At 46.0% G+C, this 20,582-nt stretch overlaps 2 protein-coding genes across 2 annotated transcripts; both read right to left on the bottom strand.

Annotated features, from left to right (window-relative positions):
* Nucleotides 1-265: 265 nt before the first annotated feature.
* On the bottom strand, nt 266-10,770 carry LOC115165737 (membrane-associated guanylate kinase, WW and PDZ domain-containing protein 2-like). The gene is made up of 7 exons (XM_029719059.1): nt 10,597-10,770; nt 4,962-5,162; nt 4,677-4,753; nt 4,375-4,521; nt 4,067-4,205; nt 3,367-3,470; nt 266-633 (listed from the first exon to the last, which is right to left on the bottom strand). The coding sequence occupies exons 1-7, from the start codon at nt 10,643-10,645 to the stop codon at nt 562-564; spliced, it is 789 nt and encodes a 262-aa protein (XP_029574919.1). The 5' UTR covers nt 10,646-10,770; the 3' UTR covers nt 266-561.
* A 1,777-nt stretch (nt 10,771-12,547) lies between these two features.
* Nucleotides 12,548-20,376, bottom strand: LOC115166485 (membrane-associated guanylate kinase, WW and PDZ domain-containing protein 2-like). The gene is made up of 9 exons (XM_029720379.1): nt 20,322-20,376; nt 19,560-19,737; nt 18,546-18,752; nt 18,202-18,278; nt 17,179-17,346; nt 15,402-16,146; nt 13,295-13,859; nt 13,123-13,186; nt 12,548-12,975 (listed from the first exon to the last, which is right to left on the bottom strand). Exons 1-9 carry the CDS (start codon nt 20,374-20,376, stop codon nt 12,548-12,550), a joined length of 2,487 nt encoding a protein of 828 aa, XP_029576239.1.
* Between the last annotated feature and the right edge of the window lie 206 nt (nt 20,377-20,582).

Here is a 20,582-nt window from a genome sequence, read left to right as displayed (position 1 = left end):
TTCCACATCCTCTTCCTCACAGTCTTGCTTGGGCCTGGGCAGACTTTGGTTAGGAATGGGGAGGTAAGCATCCTCCTCCTCTTCATCCTCCTCCTCCTGTTTCACCTCTTATTCCTCCACATGCTCCTACCCCCTTTCCTTCACCTCCGCTGTTTCTTCATATTCCTCAGTTTTCTCATTGTTCTCCCTCTTCCTGACCCTCTCCTCACTCCTGCTTTTACTCTCTTTATCTCCCTCCCTCCCTCCCTCACTCCGCCTCTGTGTGTATATCATCGTTGCCATAGTTCCTCAGGGCATCTCTGGGTAAACTGTGAGAGCCTCCCTTGTTCCTGCTCTTCCTCCTGCTATCCTTCCCTCTCACCTGAGTCCTCTCTCTCAGTCCACCGCCTCCTGTCTCACTGCCCTCCTCCTGTCTCTCAGAATCAGGGTCTGAATCAAGGCTGTGTCTTACTGCCCCTGCTCCTTCCTCTCCCTGATGTCCTTCCTTTATCTCCCCTTTCGAAGACCTCCCCCGCATCTTCACCTTGGATCTGTGGATGCGGCCCTCCAGGCGGGCCAGGTCTACTGGAGCCACACTCTGCTCCTCGGGGTGCTGCTGTGGGAGGGAGGGGGAGGTGACTCTGCTCTCACGGACTGATGAACACACAGGGACAGGACATAGGAAGCAGGGAACAGAGAGAGCAAAATGAATAGGTGGAGAAGAGAGTGAGGAGAGTTAGAGAAGCAGGTGATGTTACATAATCACTGTGGAGGAACTCCAGAGTTCACGGAGCATGTCTCTGTCAGAAGCTGTATGTGTGTAGGTTGTGTTGTGTAACAACAGCTGCTACTTCCCTGACCCTCATTATATTACAATACTTATCAACATTGTGTGCTCTCATGCAGAATGTCAGCTGTACTGTTGAAGCATATAGATCACTAGCTCTCCTTTACATTCAGCAACACTAGTGGCAGGTTGCACACTAGAATTAATTCAACCAAGGGATATTGGTTGTCATTGATTAACCTGGCTAAGCCATTTTTAAAACTGAGTTTTAAGCTATAGGGCTCTATTTTAACAAACCTAACACAATGGTAAATCTAAGCGCAGGTGGTAGCGCTATAGGTTCAGGGGTGTGTCAGAAATATTTTTGCTATTTTCACCATCACAATTATAGTCGCATTTACTGCATTGGCGCGAAACGGCTGGGTTTTAATGAATAAACAAGTTGTGGGTGTGTAGAGGCTTGGCCCCTCACTGGCCAATCAGAACGTGCTCCATGGTGAAATATGTGGTTGCTTCAAGTTGTACATTTACGGTCTTTTATGTATTTCCTTGGAATCAACTCCAATGCCAATGTCAGTCCGTTATAGTTTGTTTGTTAAATGGCTCATAGAAACTAAATAACAAAATGTAGACTATCTTTGCTAAATACGTTAACTTGAACCCATTTGCAGTCCACATTGTTCTAAGTAATTGCATGGCTTCAATATCATTCCCATTGATATAGGGGCTAGTGTCACGCCCTGACCATAGAGAGCCCTCTGAGTTCTCTATGGTGTTGTAGGTCAGGGCGTGACTAGGGGGTGTTCTAGTCTTTTCATTTCTATGTTGGTGCTCTTAGTATGGTTCCCAATTAGAGGCAGCTGATGTTCGTTGTCTCTAATTGGGGATCATACTTAAGGTGTCCCTGTTCCCACCTGCTTTGTGGGATATTGTTTTGTGTATGTGCATGTAGCACCACGGATGTCACATTTCGTTGTTTGTTTATTGGTTTGTTTAGAAGTTTCACTTTATTAAAAGATGTGGAACTCAACACACGCTGCGCCTTGGTCCGTCTTTCCTCACGAACGTGACAGTTAGGCCTACTGTACATTATATTATGGCTGAGCATGAACATACCAAACATTGTCAATTATTTATTGAAAAGGCCTAAAAATAATAATTTGAATCAAATTATAAACGAAATAACTTGTTTTAAATATGCTATGTCACACTTACAGGCACTATAATATTAAAACAATGCAGACTATGGAGGGTTTTACACACATCCACACTTTTCACAGTAGCTGGACAAAGATCCAATATAAATGGAAAGCGAGAATGTCCACTCACCATTATACTGCTCCCAAATAGGTCTATGTTTTATGAACATAATCGGAACCATTTTACAGATCAGATCGCATTCACACATGACACATCTCCAGAAATTGCAATGCAAGAGCGCCGCGGATGTTGTCACCATAAAACCATGAAGGTGAATCATTCTAATAAGTTTGATTGTAATAAAATGTAACGAAAACCAAGCAATCAGTTTTTTTAATACAATGTAAAATGTAATGATATAAAACTGCCAGGATAAAAAAGACACACATTGCTGTTGAACCAGCCTTCGCTATAGTAGCCATATGGGAGGGCTTGGGTTTTGAACATATGAAACGGAAAACAACCCATTTTTTAAGGTTACAGATTCTAAATACGAGGTTCACCGGTATTCACTGAGGTTCTCATATATCGTTTGATAATGGGCATGGACACGTAGCCTACATCCTGGAGGGTTTTTACGCACATTCAAAACGGGACCGGCATGGCTAAAATAATGTGGGCATGCCTACAATGCATAGATAAAAAATGTATGTCAGCTCACTGTTTTACTCCTTTCAAACTTTATATTTTAATGAAGCTTTGGTGATTACGATTTATTTTCAAGCAGTCTCAGGAGCCAAATCCTTTATTGTCTGTCTTGACTGCTTTGAGATTGCATTGGGCAGACAAAAAAAGCCTTCATTGAGAGGAGGCGAAGCTATGCTAGGATTTTAATCAAATAAAACGAAATGGGAAAAAACATCAGTTTTTTATGTTTCTAAATACGAAGTATACAGGCACCAAAAGCACATTAGACTACTCTTGTTCCATGTGCATATGGGCAGTGAGCGTCACGGCTGGATAGGATGCGTTTCCGCTGTCAAATTCATGCCATAACCAACATGCTAAAACCAGCTTCTGGTTGGTCCTATCAGTGCTGCCTGAAATTAGCACTTTGGATCATGTTTTTAAGCACAGCCCTCAAATATTTCCACCCCGCCCATCCGAGCGCTAGGGCTGGAAAATGCCAGTGCACCAGTTTTGACATGACGAAATTGCAAACTGACGTGGGTTTGACAATAGCGCCGCCTTAACCGCAACAGAACATAGAGCCCATTTAGTTATACCCCGGTCTCAAGACAATACAACATATGATTTCAGCACGTGGGTGATCATGGTCTCACGATGAGGGTGTCGACGTACAGTGACACATAATATATTTTCAACAACGACAACAGTAAAGACAACATAGGAAGTGAGGAGAAGAGGAATGTAGAGAGACAAATAAATGGAGGACTAACAGGAACGATCACCAACCGCGTATTCTCTGTCCGGCCGATGACATAGAAGCAAGGCTCGCCTAGCTTGGAGTTGGTCATACATAGAGACAGACTGGACAGCTCCACTGAGAGGGAGAGACGAGGAACGGAGAAAGAGAAAATAATTAGAGAAAGATGTGTAGGAGTAATATGAAAAAGGGAAAGAAGAGAAGAAATAAGAGAGAGCAAAGGGAAACGTGGTGGTGAAGGTAAGATAGAAGGTGAGAGATGGAGAGTCCAAAGAATGAATCACAAGGAAAGGTGAAATAATAGAAGGAAGCAAAGCCCCAAAAAGAGAAACAAGAAAAGTGGTGTTAGTAATTTAGAGGTTATACACCCAAGAGAGATACTATACACCCAAGAGAGATACTATACACCCAAGAGAGATACTATACACCCAAGAGAGAAATATTATACACCCAAGAGAGATATTATACACCAAAAAGAGATAAACAACATAAGTTGTGACAGTTTGAGGAGGATTCTCTAGTGGCTATGCTCAGTTGAATGTCATGATTATCTCTAGTATATTGCCACCTTATCCTCAGTCCTCATCCCACCTATTCTTTTCTCACACCTTCTCTTAAAACCAAGTGAAACCGAGTGACAGTTTGCGCAGTAGGAGGAGCGTCTCTGGGGTTTTACAGTGTTTCCACCCCCCCTGTCCTTTTCTGTATCTTACCGTAGTCAGGGACGTATCCATTGCCTTTCTTTAGAACCAGGTATATGCGGTGTCCTCCCCTGCGTATCTGCTCTACTGCCTGGCTGTGGGTCATCCCTGCTGTGCTGTCCCCGTTGATCTCCACCAACTGATCACTCACCTACAGTACACAGTGACAGCATAGTCAGTTGTTGTATGAAATAGTATCCCATAATGCATGTAATATCATGTTTTGTCAACAAAACTTGATTTCCTGAGTTGAGATAACTTACAGTTTACTGTGAAATATTAGACACCCCATTCTTTAAAGAGGTACACAATACACTCACCTGTATTTTGTGGCTGCGTGAGGCAGGTCCCCCCTCCATCAGTCCCAATACATACAGACCCATGTTGTACTCACTGCCCCCTCGCAGGCTGAACCCAAACCCTGTCTGCCCGCGGTCTAGATCCACACTGTAATACCTAGAGCCATGCTATAAGAAACATGGAGGGAGAGATGGACAGAATGAGATCGAGATCTAAACTTAAAGTGGAAAATACATTTCAATGTATTGCAGATGTATTTGGGCTTACTCTTAAAAAGGTGTGGATCATTGACACAAACATAATGGATGGCTGCTGTCCTCACCTTGGGTCGTGACCTGTGACCTTTCCTGCTTGTGTAATTGGGGTCATAATCTGTGGTCTCTGATAGGCTGGAAGAGTCTGGGAAAGAAATAAGGGATAGTGGTTAGCATAGATAGGTACAAGAAGTTAACGCTCCAGTACAGAGGGGAGATGCATAGTGTCTTAGTTATACTCTGAGCATTAATGGGGAGTATGCAAGCAAGTGGATTGTGTGCATTTCGGTTTTTATTGTGTTTTTGGAAATGTGTGTGTGTGTATAACATTGTGTGTATTTCTCTATGCTCACAGGTGCTAGGACGGGGGATGATGGTGAGGCGTAGGGTGTTTCCAGCTCTGCGGAGGATGTGGGTGAGCTCCCGGTGTGGAAGGGTCACCACAGAATGCCCCTGAACCGCCTCCAACCGGTCACCGGGCCGTATCTGACCGCTCCTCGCCGCAGGACTGCCCCGACGCACCGTCACAAACCGGTGAGGGAGGAGGGAGGCAGCTAAAAAAAGTGTGAGAGAGAGAGAGAGAGAGAGAGAGAGAGAGAGAGAGAGAGAGAGAGAGAATAACAATAACCATTTTTATTTGTGGTAAAGTTATTAACATTATTATTATTACTAACAGTCTAGTATGTTCCTGTCTTATTGGTCCATCGTTGTTGTATGTTTACTTTAACAATGGAAGTGTTTTACTTTCCATGTCAAAGTATATTGAAGAGAGAGAGAGAGAGAAAGAGAGAGAGAGAGAGAGAGAGAGAGAGAGAGAGAGAGAGAGACAGAGAGAGAGAGAGAGAGAGACAGAGAGAGAGAGAGAGAGAGAGAGAGAGAGAGGTATTAAAGTTCCATAGTAAAACCTTCTCTTCAACCCCTAATTAGTCCTGGATCGGTACAGCGGCACAGAAGAACACGTATCTCAAACCTCAGGTTGAAGCACATTGCTGCAGTATATACTTGAACGTTTAACAATAAAACATTTTTAAGGTTAAATACATCTCAAGAGACTGAAACTTCCCTGTTTCTCCCCAATAATTGTATTTTCATTAGAGTTTGTTGCTCATTAGAAAACCTCTTTAAAAGTCACAGTGAAGAACTAATGAGTAAGGTCATCTAAGAGAAAGAGCAGAGAGAGAAGTTGTAAATCATCCTGGTTTGTGGCAGAATCCCTCAAAACAAGCTGTAATTAAACCTTGGCTGTTTTTGACTGCACTTAGTCAGTATCTACTCTCTCTTCGTCTGCTTTTCTCTTTCCATCTCCAAAACTAATTTGTCCTCCTTCACCCCCCCCATCAATCAGTCCATAGCTCTATCCCCGACACAACAAGGGCCATTTCCTGTCCTTATTGATATGACATTTTCAGATATGACATGTCTTCTAACAGTGTTTTTCAACCTTTTGTAGTACCAGCGACAAGCAAAGAATGGTTGACTCTGATATCTATAAACTCTAGAATGTAATAATTCCCTCTGTCCATCTCTCTATTCCAATACTACAGTCCTTAAAGTCATTTTCTAAACTGTAAGCAAAAAATGTGCTTACATTCTGTCACGTCCTGACCCTAGTAAGATGTCATTTTCTAATGTAGAGTAGGGCGGGGCATGACAGGGGGTGTTTTGGGTTGTTCTATGTTTTTTATTTCTATGTTTAAGTTCTAGTTTTTCTATTTCTATGTTGGGATTGTTTAGGTTGATCTCTAATTGGAGGCTGCTGATCCTCATTGACTCTGATTAGAGATCATATTTAAGTAGGGGTTTTTCTCTTCCTGTTTTGTGGGTTATTATCTTTTGACTAGTGTGTTTTCCTCTTTGCGTCACGGTTTGTTGTTTTTGTGTTTTCAAGTTATTTATGTATCGCATTCAGTTTCACGTTTGAATAAATATGTGGAACTACGAACACAGCATTTTGGTCCGATCCTTCGAACAGCCGTGACAGAATAACCCACCATAAAAGGACCAAGCAGCGTGGAATGGAGCAGCAGGAGAAATTGACTTGGGAAGAAATCCTGGATGGGAAAGGACCCTGGAGGCAGGCTGGGGAGTATCGTCGCCCGAAGGAGGAACTAGAGGAAGCCAAGAGGGAGCGACGTTACTACGAAGTGCTATATCCACCTATAATCAAGGTGGAGAGGCAGCCCCATACATTTTTGGGGGGGGGGCATAAGGGGAGTTTGTCAACATCAAGGGGGAGCCCTGATCGAACTTCCCGTGCCTATCGGAGAGAGCCGTGGAGCAGACAGAAGTCAGTACAGGAGTCAAGCGCGGAGCTCGACGAGAGATTCCGAAGGGAAGTACTGGCAGAAAGAGCACGGCGGAGCGGGCGTGCGGGGGAGCGAGCGATGAGTTATGGTATGGTGCGCACTATATCGCCCATACGCACTCACAGCCCGGTGCGGTCGGTGCAAGCTCCTCGCACTCTCCCTCCAGTGCGCCTCCATAGTCCAGTACGTCCTGTTCCTGCTCCTCGCACTCTCCCTCCAGTGCGCCTCCATAGTCCAGTACGTCCTGTGCCTGCTCCTCGCACTCTCGTTTCAGTGCGCATCCATAACCCGGTACAGCCAGTGCCTGCTGTGAGCACTCGGCCCTTAGTGCATCTCCCCAGTCCGGTGAGACCGATACCTGCTCCTCGCACTATACGAACACGCTGCATTTTGGTCTGATCCTTCGAACAGCCGTGACACATTCTGCATAACTGTGACGTTCGTCGTAAAGGGTAGACCAAGTCGCAGCGTGTGTTGGGTTCATCATATTTTATTTAACGGTGAACCAGCAAAAAACAAAACAATAAACAACACAACAAACGAAAAGTCTTGCAGGCTACTAACAGCAATACAAAAGCAAGATCCCACAACTGAAAGTGGGAAAAATGGCTGCCTAAGTATGATTTCCAATCAGAGACAACGATAGACAGCTGCCTCTGATTGGAAACCATACTAGGCCAATCAAAGGGGGAAAAAAACATAGAAATATAACACATAGAATGCCCACCCCATGTCACACCCTGACCTAACCAAACAGAGAAAAACGGCTCTCTCAGGTCAGGGCGTGACAGTACCCCACCCCCAAAGGTGCGGACTCCCGGCCGCAAACCTGAACCTATAGGGGAGGGTCCGGGTGGGCATCTACTCATGGTGGCGGCTCCAGTTTGGGGCGTAGCCCCCACTCCGCCCGCTGATCCCTCCGCTTTTGTGTTGCTGGAGGAACCAGACTGTAGATCATCGCCGGAGGCTCTGGACTGCGGACCGCCGCCGGAGGCTCTGGGCTGCGGACCGCCGCCGGAGGCTCTGGGCTGCGAACTGCCGCCGGAGGCTCTGGACTGGGGAATGTCGCCGAAGACTCTGATCTGGGGAATGTCGCCGAAGACTCTGGACTGGGGAACGTTGCTGAAGACTCCGGACTGGGGAACGTCGCTGAAGACTCCGGACTGGGGAACGTCGCTGAAGACTCCGGACTGGGGAACGTCGCTGGAGGTTCCGGACTGTGGGCCGTCTCAGGAGGTTCCGGACTGTGGGCCGTCTCAGGAGGTTCCGGACTGTGGGCCGTCTCAGGAGGTTCCGGACTGTGGGCCGTCTCAGGAGGTTCCGGACTGTGGGCCGTCTCAGGAGGTTCCGGACTGTGGGCTGTCTCAGGAGGTTCCGGACTGGGGACCGTCGCTGCAGGCTCCATGCCATGGATCGTCACTGCAGGCTCCACGCCATGGATCACCACTGGAGGCTTTGTGCCATGGATCATCACTGGAGGCTCCGGGCCATGGATCATCCCTACAGGCTCCGGGCCATGGATCATCCCTACAGGCTCCGGGCCATGGATCATCCCTACAGGCTTCTTGCTATGGATTATCACTGGAGGCTTCATGCCATGGATCATCACTACAGGCTCTGGGCCATGGATCATCACTGGAGGCTTCGTGCCATGGATCATCACTGGAGGCTTCGGACCATGGATCATCACTGGAGGCTTCGGACCATGGATCATCACTGGAGGCTTCTTACTTGGAGCCGGAACAGGTCTCACCGGACTAGGGAACGTTGCTGGAGGCTCCGGACTGGGGGACGTCGCCGGAAGCTCTGGACTGGGAACTGTCGCCGGAAGCTCTGGACTGGGAAGGCGCACTGGAGGCCTGATGCGTGGGGCTGGCACAGGTGGCGCCAGACTGGTGACACGCACCTCAGGGCGAGTGCGAGGAGCAGGAACAGAACACACCAGACTGGGCAGGCGCACTAGAGACCTGATGCGTGGGGCTGGCACAGGTGGCGCCAGACTGGTGACACGCACCTCAGGGCAAGTGCGAGGAGCAGGCACAGGGCGTACCAGGCTGGATATACTCACTGGAGGCCTGGTACATGGGGCAGGCACAGAGCGCACCGGCCTGTGAATGCGCACTGGCGACACAGTGCGCATCACCGCATAACACAGTGCTTGCTCAGTCACTCGCTCCCCACGGTAAGCACGAGGAGTTGGCTCAGGTCTCCAACCTTACTCTGCTAATCTCCCCGTGTGCCCCCCACCAAAAAATGTTTTGTTTGGGGCTGCCTCTCGTGCTTCCCTCGTTGCCGTGCTCTTGCTGCCTCCACCTGTTCCCATTGGAGGCGCTTTTCTCCTGCCCCTAATTCCTCCAAAGCCCTGGATATACTCCTCCTCATCTCCTCAATAGTTATGGATGCCATCTCCTCCTGGGTGTCTTCCCTGGTCCATTTCTCCGGACCACGCTGCTTGGTCTCTTTCTTTCATGCACACTTTTTTCAGTCTTTGATGTTTGTGCTTGCTTGACATTTTCCCTGACTGTGAGAAGAACACTGTCCAAACTTACCCAGCCCTCCCCCTCAACTTAGCTTACAAAACATCACTCACACTGACTCACCCTCTCTGTCATGCAAAACATCAGAGACACAGAGGGCAGATAAGGTGAAAAATGGTGTGTGTGAGTATGTTTTGTGTGTGTGTGCTTCTCTGACAAACTGTTAGATCAAAACTGTTAGATCATTTTTCATCTTAAAAACATTACCCGGGTCATACCATCACTCTCCCAGCCAGATGCAGAGAAACTCATCCACACCTTCCTCTTCTCTCGGATCGACTATGGCAATGTGCTGTTTGGGGACCTCCCAGTCAAATCAGTACAGAGGCTCTAACTAACAGTGCTGCCAGGGTTCTGACCAGGACCAAGAATTCAGACCATATCACACCGATCCTGGCCCAACTCCACTGGCTACCAGTCATCTACAGGACCGGCATTGTCATGCTTGTATTTAAAGCCTTGAATGGATTGAGCCACACCTACATCAGCGACCTCATCTCAATCAGCGAGCCACCTTGCACTCTCCACCTGCCACTCACCACTGCTTCAAGTCCCCAAGACAGATCTCCAAACTATGGGGGACCGAGCCTTCAGCTGCCTTGCCCCTCGCCTATGGAATACTCTCCCTGACCATCTGAGAGCCGCTCCACCCCTCTGAACTATTACCTGCCTTGATTCTAAATGTGTTCTTTTTATGGTATGTATATATTTTTTTTATTCTTCGGTAGAGCTTTCAAATAACTGTAATGAAAAGCGCCATACAAATTACATTTATTATTATTATTATTACTGCTGGTACTTTTACCACTACTATTACCACTTGTAGGATTACATCCACAACTACAATACAACTGTTAACTGCTTACAGTACACCTCAGGCCATGAATGACTCAAACTCCAATGTTGCTCAAGGAAACAGGATGAGAAACATATTGCAGATGTTGAACTAATTGACAGCTTTGATGCAAATCTGTCATGTTAATTTCAATTAAACAAAATTCTCATACACACACACACACACACACATGCACGCAAATACACACGTACGCACAAACGCAGACATACTCATACATTGGCATAACTCACACAAAGCATCAAACTTAGACAGCATTCAACCAGAAACCAGAAAGTCGCAACATAATTACGTTTGGAGTCCTTGACAGTTTTCAAAGCAGACTGCAGTCTTTCCAACATGGCTCTTTGAATTACATATGTAGCGTAAAAAAATCCTGAATTCCAACAAAACAGCTTGGAGATGCTTACATCTAAATGAATGGGGGTCAGACCAAAAAAACACAATGAACTAAAACATGTCCCTGCTGTTGCTCTGGTTCAGTGTAACGTCTCACTAAAGCAATTCAGAGAAAGAGATTGAGAGCGAGAGAGGCGTGAAAGAGAGGGGGGAGGGAGTTTTAATCTTTAGAGAAACCAGACTGAATCATTTCACTGCAGAGAAAAGGGAGGGAGAGTGTGGTATATAGAAACGGATAGATTATGAGAGAGAGAGAGCGAGGCAGGGAGACGGAGACTATAGTTATTGAGATAAGACAGAGGTGAAATGCGGGTGAGAGAGGATAATGGAGAGAGAGACATTCTTTGTGCTGTTGAGACAAGACAGCATTAATGTATGTTAACTTTGCCCATAAAGCAAATTGAACTGCATTAGAATTGGTCAGAGAGGCAAATACAAAGAGAGGGGAAACTACTGGGCAAACACTGGTTGAATCAAAGTTGTTTCCACAACATTTAAATTAAATTACGTTGAACCAACGTGGAATATACGTTGAATGGACATCTGTGCCCAGTGGGAGGGAATGGTTGGTATACTGTAGCTAACCTGGTATTTAATTAATTCCCTCTAGCTAATAGTTTATCAGGTGGGATGTTTTCCCCTTCACAGCTGTAATGAGAACACAAACTAGCTTCATTGCGCTGTTACGGGTGTAGGATCTTAATTTGATCACTTATGTTGCTGCAGATGAGTTCAATGATTTACATAAATTCACTGAAAACCCACACTCATTTTATTAACAGTATTGTTAATAAACTACTTTTGGCCAGCTAAGAGCCTAAGCACCGATCAAGCAACATTAAGAACTAAACATTGAAATCCTGTTGCTGCAGGATTATTTTTCTGTGACAATATAGGTCAAATTAAGATCCTACATCTGTAACGTGACAGAGTTGTAGTGATACTGTAGTGTTACATCAGGATTAGGATTGTATTGGTGTAAAGCAGCATGTTATCATCAAAAGGTTATTCTGTTGGAGGCAAATAGAGCTGACAGGCTGATGTAGATAAGAGCACTGACACATATAAAACCTGTGTGGCTTAGCTCCTAATAGCCCTGTGGCATGGGGCTTCACGCTGGATAATCTCACTATTGATTCCATTGATTGTCACGAGGGCTAGCGTATGTAGTACACACGCAAATCCCACACACATACATATTCATCTAATGCACTTGAACACATGGGCACCACCAAACAAAATATTACACCCTATAACAGCAATATAACACTTCAACACACACACACACACACACACCCACACACACACACACACCCACACACACAAGGAAGGAAGCAGCGTAACAAGATCCCAGCTTTAGCATAATGGGGAAGGGAAAGGGAAATGGGGTAAATGCAGTGCAATAAATGCTGTCATTGGACTGTTTTTGTGTTTTATGACTCCATATTATCTGGAGCGCTGGCTGAAACACTAAAAAGATAATGAGCAGTGTGCAGCCTGGGGGCTGTCTTTAAGTGACATAGACCTATGACTCATCATCATGACTCAGTGACTGTTATGCAGCCATAATTATTTATTCATCAAACTACAGAACAGTATGTCTAGTTAGGAAGCCTTTCTCTTCATGCGAAAGACCATCTTTTCACTGGGTGATGACTGCCGTTGACATTTGTTGGGGACAAGATAAGGGATTTGGTCTAAAATGTTATGGTTCCTATTTTCTGCAGAAACTGCAATACAATACCTCACCAACTTTCAAGCGAGGGAAAACTGAAACTCAATCCAATCAATAAGAAGATGCATATTTGACAATGTAAAATGACATGTGTTCTGCTACAAATGAATTAGTTCTCACCTTTCCCCTTCTCTACATCCTGTGAAGCGATGACAAATCCGAACCCCTCTCCTGGCTTCCTCCTCAGCTCCACATCGAATCCCCGGGGTACACGATTCCGTCCCCCTCCCTCTTGCCCTGGTCCTGGGACCACCACCCCCCTGTCCCCCTCATCCTCTATGCCTGCGTACAGCCAGTCTTTGGGCTCCATGGTGAGGGTGACTGGGACTGACTCCAGGAAACTGGTGCTCTGGACCAGAGAGGAGCGCACCATGGCTGGGGGAGGGGGAGGAGGGGTGGAGGTGGGACGGGGTGGGAAGAGGACAACTGCATGGGGCGATGGGTTCTTGCCTGAGGCCACAGGTGAAGGAGGGGGGCGAAGGAGTGGTGAGGGGACTTTCCGCATAGAGTTGGGGGAGATGGAAGAATGATGGGAACCTGAAGAAGGGGAATAACATCACAAAAGACAAAGGAGTTGTTGAGAGATTTTTTTAGGTTTTATTCATTACTGAGAAACAATGTAATGAATGCAGTAAATAAAATCTCCTAAAAACAAGTTTGCAGTAAAGTAGCTAATGTTCTTACCTCCTCTGTGAACCAATAGGATAACTTCTCCTTGTTTGGTGTATTCCTGGAGAACTCGTTGTATCTGGAGGGAAAGGTATCAATTTAGGATATCTGATTTAACTTGACCTAATCTTATGTATTCTCCATCTCTTTCATATCTTCTTTCTCTCCACGTTTCCCTCCTCAGTACCTGTGCAAAGCTGAGACTCTGGACGTCTACTCCGTTGATCTTCATGATGGCATCCCCTGGCTGTAGGGAGGAGCACTGCCTCCTATCCCAGACCCTCTTGACCAGGGCCAGCCTGCCCCCCTGTCCCCCGGCCATCACACTGAAGCCCATATCTCCTCCCCTCTCACACTGAGCCAGGGCTACAGGCACCAGCTCCCCTCCACCTCCAACCCCACCTCCTCCGACCCCACCTCCGCTGCACCGGCTCATCAACCCCGGAGACGAGATGCTGCTGTGACTGCCACTGCCACTGGTGTTGCCATGGAAGCCGATTTGTGGGCTGTCAGGGGTGGGAGGGGGTCTCAGCAGGGAAGCCTGGGGCCTGATGAGGCGGGAGTATACCCCTCCGCCTGGGGACGATGAAAGGCGGGGTCTCCCTGACTGGGGCATGGGCTGTCTGGACACAGGGAGTGTGGAGGAGTTGGACAGATCGCTTTCTGACAGGTCACTTTTAGAGGTTCTGTAGCGCACGGGCTGAGGGGGGGTAAAGAGGGAGTTATTGTTGTGGTTACGGATCATGGATGCCCTGCAGAGAAAGAAAAGAGACAGAAAGATAGTCAGTGTTCTCCATGAAAGTAAAATACAGTTGAAGTTGGAAGTTTACATACACTTAGGTTAGAGTCATTAAAACTTGTTTTTCAACCACTCCACAAATGTCTTGTTAACAAACTATAGTTTTGGCAAGTTGATTAGGACATCTACTTTGTGCATGACACAAGTAATTTTTCCAACAATTGTTTACAGACAGATTATTTCACTTATAATTCACTGTATCACAATTCCAGTGGGGCAGAAGTTTACATACATTAAGTTGACTGTGCCTTGGAAAATTCCAGAAAATGATGTCATGGCTTTAGAAGCTTCTGATAGGCTAATTGACACCAATTGAGTCAATTGGAGGTGTACCTGTGGATGTATTTCAAGGCCTACCTTCAAACTCAGTGCCTCTTTGCTTCACATCATGGGAAAATCAAAAGAAATCAGCCAAGACCTCAGAAAATAATTGTAGACCTCCACAAGTCTGGTTCATCCTTGGGAGCAATTTCCTAACACCTGAAGGTCCCACGTTCATCTGTACAAACAATAGTGCGCAAGTATAAACACCATGGGACCACGTAGCCGTCATACCTCTGAGGAAGGAGAAGCGTTCTGTCTCCTAGAGATGAACGTACTTTGGTGCGAAAAGTGCAAATCAATCCCAGAACAATAGCAAAGGACATTGTGAAGATGCTGGAGAAAACAGGTACAAAAGTATCTATATCCACAGTAAAACGAGTCCTATATCGACATAACCTGAAAGGCTGCTCAGCAAGGAAGAAGCCACTGCTCCAAAACCGTCATAAAAAAAGCCATATTACGGTTTGCAACTGCACATGGGGACAAAGATCGTACTTTTTGGAGAAATGTCCTCTGGTCTGATGAAACAAAAATAGAACTGTTTGGCCATAATGACCATCGTTATGTTTGGAGGAAAAAGGGGGAGGCTTGCAAGCCGAAGAACACCATCCCAACTGTGAAGCACGGGGGGGGGGCAGCATCATGTTGTGGGGGTGCATTGCTGCAGGAGGGACTGGTGTATTTCACAAAATAGATGGCATCATGAGGATGGAAAATAATGTGGATATATTGAAGCAACATCTCAAGACATCAGTCAGGAAGTTAAAGCTTGGTCGCAAATGGTCTTCCAAATGGACAATGACCCCAAGCATACTACCAAAGTTGTGGTAAAATGGCTTAAGGACAACAAAGTCAACTTATTGTAGGAAGCTTGTGGAAGGCTACCCGAAACGTTTGACCCAAGTTAAACAATTTAAAGGCAATGCTACCAAATACTAATTGAGTGTATGTAAACTTCTGACCCACTGGGAATGTGATGAAAGAAATAAAAGCTGAAATAAATCATTCTCTCTACTATTATTCTGACATTTCACATTCTTAAAATAAAAGACGCCATTGAGATTGACCTAAAACAGGGAATTTTTGCTAGGATTAAATGTCAGGAATTGTGAAAAACTGGTTCTGTATCTGTAAATTACATTGTGTGTGGGTGTGCGTGTGTGTGTGTCACCTGTGTGAGCCGATGGCTGAGACCACCTCACTGTCACTCTGGGAGTTGTCCGGGGCCTGCAGGTGGGCGAGACCCCTCAGGGAGCGGGGTGGGCGGGCCGGGGGGGTGGTGACAGTGATGCTGCCTCTGGAACGTCTATAAGATGGTGGTGTAGGGGAGGTGGAGTCAGATAGGTGACGCCTGGATCGTCTGTAGGAGGGTGGCTCGGCGGAGTGAGCGGGGTGCACACTAGACCGTCTGTATGAGGGTGAATCAAAGGCAGTGGAGTCAGAAAGATGTCCACTGGATATTCTATAAAAGGGTGGTGAAGGGGCCGTGGAGTGAGCGAGGTTTCCACTGGAGTGTCTGTAAGAGGGTGGCGGTCGGGTAGCTGTGGAGGTGGCATTCCCATTGGCATCCAGTCCCGGCCCCACTCCTGGACCCATATAACCCACGTCATGGTGGTGAGAAAGGACGCCATTGAGATTAAGATACTGGGTCTGGGTTGGGGCTGTGGATGGGCGGGGGAGGAGCTGGTGTAATGGCTGGGGCTGGGTGGTGGTAGGTGGGAGGAGGGGGTCACAGACATCAGTTGACCCAGGATGGGACTGCTTGAGGCAGCCATCTGGGTTGTAGAGCATGGGGTAGCCCCTCCGGAGGACCACGTCCACACTGTGGCCCACAGGCACTGCCTTCAGCATCTCCACCACCTCTTTATGAGACGTTCCCAGGACACAGACGTCGTTGATGTACACCAGGATATCCGCTGTGGGGACCGAGGGGATGGGTTGAAAGGGTTCTGGTTCAGTTATCCCACAGCATTAGAATACCTTTAAAGCCTACATATAGAACATCACATCATCTATTTGCAAATTGTTTGAGGGACATTGTAGTTCTAGTTCATAAATGCTATGCTATTTTTGTGTTGGTATGTGTGAAATGTGATCTTACCAACTAATCCCTCTGTATCCCAACCTTCTAAAATGCTCAACTCTGGGTGCTTGTGACAGGTGTCACAGTCTGTATTAGTGGGTGTTTAGTGTGTGTTAGTGTGCACATACAGTATGCACGTGTGTTGCTGGATGTGATGATAGCTAGATTATGGCATGCATGCCATTAGGATTAGGGATTGATTGAGATCTACTCTCTGTGAGAGATCACAGAAAAATCACACCACTATAATCCAGCTCCAGCTCCAAAGAGAGAGAGAGAGAGAGAGAGAGAGAGAGAGAGAGAGATAGTCACATGCTTTTTACAGTATAACAATACTAAATATAGTGTTTACATTCTAGTGAGTATTGTAACAACAACAAAAATAATGTGATTCTGTGGGTTGACATCTCTGATAAAGTTACAAAGAGAGATGGAATATTCTCAAACTGCCTAAACAAGCCACATTTAAACCAGGTTAAAAAACCCAGACCAAGGTCAAGTACAGTGAGGAGAGAGAGTTTACAGGAGTCCATTTTCACAGTCTGCAAGTATTCAACAGTGTGTAGCTAATAGCTTTTAAAAATGTTTTGCCTATTAAACATCTGGCTTTAACGCTCAATAATCCACAGTTCAATCTGTTGCAAACATAAATCCAAGACTAATTTCTGTTTAACTGACAATTACATTTACGAGGAATCCGGCTTTAACGCTCAATATTGTAATGTCAACACTGGCAAAGTTATGATACCCTTAAAGAAGCAAAATGTAACATATTCCTAGGAAGGAATATCAAAGACTTACATTTACAAGTGTAAAACTTTTCAAAAATGCTAATAATATTGTCCCCTCCCTCCCTCCCTCCTACCTGTGTTGAGAGTTCCAGGTCCCCCTGGTGTGACGCTGTAGACCTGGAGGAACTCCCGGGCTCTGCTGCCCCCCACGATGTTGAAACCAAACCCCCTGGGACCTTTAGAGAGACATATGTGGATAGAGAAACCCCTCAGCTCCCCTGGCTGGTCTGTGAACCCTGGTACTGAGATAACGAGATGGAGGGATGGAAAGAGAGTGGGAAAAGATACGGGAAGGAGTGAAAAGTGCAAAGAAGAGAGGGAGAGCGACAAAGAGGTTATGTGCAATTGGAAGGTAAAGAGGAACTAAAGGTCACCAAGAAGAGGTTGAGAGAAAGACAGAGAGACAGAGAGAGACTGCACCCTGTATGTGTGTGAATGAGTGAACTGTTTAGAATGTGCCGTTCGGGGCTGAGTTGAGACGCACAACACTGAAAACTGAAAACTCATGGCCAGATGGCACTTAGTGCAAAACGTTTAGAAATAAATAGACATGCAGGCAAAGGTTTTTTCCTCCCTGTCATAATGGCCCACAGAGAAGATTCAAACCCCTTGAAAAGGAAATAAACTCTCTGCCTGATCAGTATCACCTCCTGCTGGTTAAAACAGTGAACTGCAACCCAGTAAGATTTTGACCAGCTTTACCCATGATATTCTGGCAGATGGGGCTCTAATTGCTATAATCAGCTATATTGGTCAAACGTTGTTGTATTAGTTTGTTTTATCTGTGAATCACATGACACAATTATGATGGAAGGTTGTCAGTGTCATGCCCAACACATGGCCTCTGTCATCCACTGCAGAACAGACCTGTGCCAGTGGTTCCTCCTTGCTTGCTGTTATGGGGTTAGGGATTAATCACTACACAGTATCTCAATTCTACTAAAAGCTCATTTCATTTCATTTCAATGTATTAACAGGCTCACTGTGCCTATGGTCCTATAGTTCCCGTCTTATTAACGTACAGTGCATCATTAGGCAGCCCAATGGTTAAACGCTCCAGCACTGTTTCCATAATTATAGAGTGGGAGAGAGCTCACATTCATTCTTGTCTAGCGTCGTTTCTCTGCTGCTCTGAGCACGAGGATCCTGCCAGCTGGTAGTCTTGGAGTAATGGCTAAAAGAGAGTGACAGACAGGCCACCTCAAAGTCACCAATCAAGCACCACCATGGTGATGCTATATAACAGTATTTACAAGCCAACACCTTTAAGATATAGAGGAACTTAATCCTGGACCAGAAACAACCTAAAACATACAGAGAGCAGTCTATCAACATAGAACAGAATAGAATAGTCACTTTCTTTTTTATTTATTTATTTCTGTAAAGTGTGGTGTGACCTTGTTAAATGCACTTTGAATAAATTGGGATATGATTCACTCACTCTATGTAGAAAGGCTCTCCTGAGTTGCTGAAGGCCTCCTTCCAGTTTTTAGACATCACTGCTGGCACCCTGGCACTGGTGCTGCCATGACCGTTCTCCATGGCGCTGCCATACCCTCTTGACCGGCAGGGGGACAGGGAGGTGGGATGGGCATTGCTGATACCCGCTGATCCACCTGGAACGTCATTGAAGACAACAGGCAAAACACTGAAAACGAGTGTTTGACACATTATTAAAGTTGTTCTCAGCTTACACTCAGTGAAAATAGAACCCTTGAATAATCTCTGGAATCATGGAAATTGTCTACACTGGACTTAGTTTACAGCTAGCTTTAAATCCACATTTCCAAATCCAGACCCATTGAGTCTAGTGTAAAAAAAAATAAGCAAAAAAGCAAGGCATGCATTCCATACATTACAGTACAGCACAGGGTCTATGTAAACAGCTTTTGCTCAACCCTCCTGTCCTTTAGAATGTACTAAACGTGGGAGGATGTGGCCTGCTGCATACCCAGAGCTGCGGTCAGAGCCAGCCCAGCCAACACTCCGTTCAGCACCACATAGCCAGGCGATAGAAGACTCAGCAGCACAGGTCAGGACCATAGACAACTCCCTGTTCCCTGCCTGCCACACAGCCTTCCTTTGGTCAGCTTGACCCTCCTCTGGAGCAAGTCCAGCGATCGATGTGGCCACAGCCCCACATAGAGCCAGGAGCATACTAATCATGCTAATCATTGATTCATTTGGCCATCAAAGACTATGAGGTACAGAAGGACAATGCAGTATTTACAGTCTTTACAGTAGCTGCAGGCCACCATACCTGGCACACATTTTGAAAACTTAAAATCACAAAAAGGTTTCAAATTAAAACAATTTACTACAACTACTGTTACTACTACTACTTACACTATGCTTACTATGACTGCTACTACTAATACGTATTAACACTATATATGACTGTAGTAAATTGGTCACCCATATAGTCTTACGGGGGAGCGGCCTGTCTTTGGTAAACCTGCCTGACAGGCCAGAGACCTCCTCGCTATTCTCCTCTTCCTCTGCTGCTTTCTCCAGGTTGCTAAGCGACTTGCTGCGTGTCCGGAAGTTCCGAAGCAGGTTGCAGTGTTCCTGGTAGGTGATGGGAGGGCTCTCTGGACCGATGTGTACTGGCCGTGGGGTGCCGTAGTAGTTCCCTGAGAGAGAGCAGGAGGAGGAGGTGTAAGAGAAAGTGAGTGAATAAGCCACAACGTTATTGTTAGAATCATATTTGTACTGTTGGTCCTTGGTGCCAAGAAAGAATGGGGAAAAGAGAAATCAAAAATATGATTGCGAAAAGGGTAAGAGGTAAAGCAATTCAGCGTAGAGATGGAGATCCCAAACACACATCTGAAAAGGCTATCATTATACCAAATATAGAAAATACAGTCAATCCTAAATATAATATCACATAGATTACCATCCACCCTTAGGATCAGTAAAGTCTACTCTATTTTCCCCTTCAATTCTATCCTTCTGTTATGGTAGCTATAATACAAATCAAATTACTTAAATGTATTCCTCCAGCTCATGCAGTCAGATCAGGGTAAGGAGATAAGGGGAAACATTAGATTGCTGTTGTACTCGGGGGATGTCTTTTTAATCAGAGAAAGCAGTCCAACTCTAACCCTCCTGGGGTGGAGAGACTGAGACCTGTTCAAGACCTGGTGTCATTAACTACATGGAAATAATAAGGCTACCTCTGAGAAAATGAGGCTGAAAAGATTTGGCATGGGCCCACAGATCCTCAAACACTTGTACAGCTGCAGCATTGAGAGCATGTTGATTGGCTGCATCACCGCTTGGTATGGCAACTCTTGGCATCCGACCGCAAGGCGCTACAGAGGGTAGTGCGTACGACCCAGTTCATCACTGGGCTCTAGCTCCCTGCCATCCAGGACCTCTATACCAGATGGGGTCAGAGGAAGGCCTTAAAAATTGTCAAAGACTCCAGCCCCCAAGTCATAGACTGTTCTCTCTGCTACCGCACAGAAAGCGGTAC

This window comes from Salmo trutta, chromosome 28 (assembly GCF_901001165.1).
Source record: "Salmo trutta chromosome 28, fSalTru1.1, whole genome shotgun sequence".
Classification (NCBI taxonomy): domain Eukaryota; kingdom Metazoa; phylum Chordata; class Actinopteri; order Salmoniformes; family Salmonidae; genus Salmo; species Salmo trutta.
Note: the sequence above shows the minus strand (reverse complement) of the source record. Positions and strands in the feature narration are given on the sequence as shown.

Excerpts from the sequence above, each read along its gene's own strand:
- LOC115165737 (XM_029719059.1), bottom strand. The coding sequence starts at position 10,645 with ATGTTGGAAAGACTGCAGTCTGCTTTGAAAACTGTCAAGGACTCCAAA. Across the intron at positions 5,163-10,596 it reads AACTGTCAAGGACTCCAAAC|CTGCCTCCCTCCTCCCTCAC; the intron begins GTAATTATGTTG and ends CACTTTTTTTAG. Across the intron at positions 3,471-4,066 it reads TGGATACGTCCCTGACTACG|TGGAGCTGTCCAGTCTGTCT; the intron begins GTAAGATACAGA and ends TCTCCCTCTCAG.
- LOC115166485 (XM_029720379.1), bottom strand. The coding sequence starts at position 20,376 with ATGCAGCCAATCAACATGCTCTCAATGCTGCAGCTGTACAAGTGTTTG. Across the intron at positions 18,279-18,545 it reads GGAGAGCCTTTCTACATAGA|CCATTACTCCAAGACTACCA; the intron begins GTGAGTGAATCA and ends ACTCTCTTTTAG. Across the intron at positions 12,976-13,122 it reads CCTATTGGTTCACAGAGGAG|GTTCCCATCATTCTTCCATC; the intron begins GTAAGAACATTA and ends CCCCTTCTTCAG.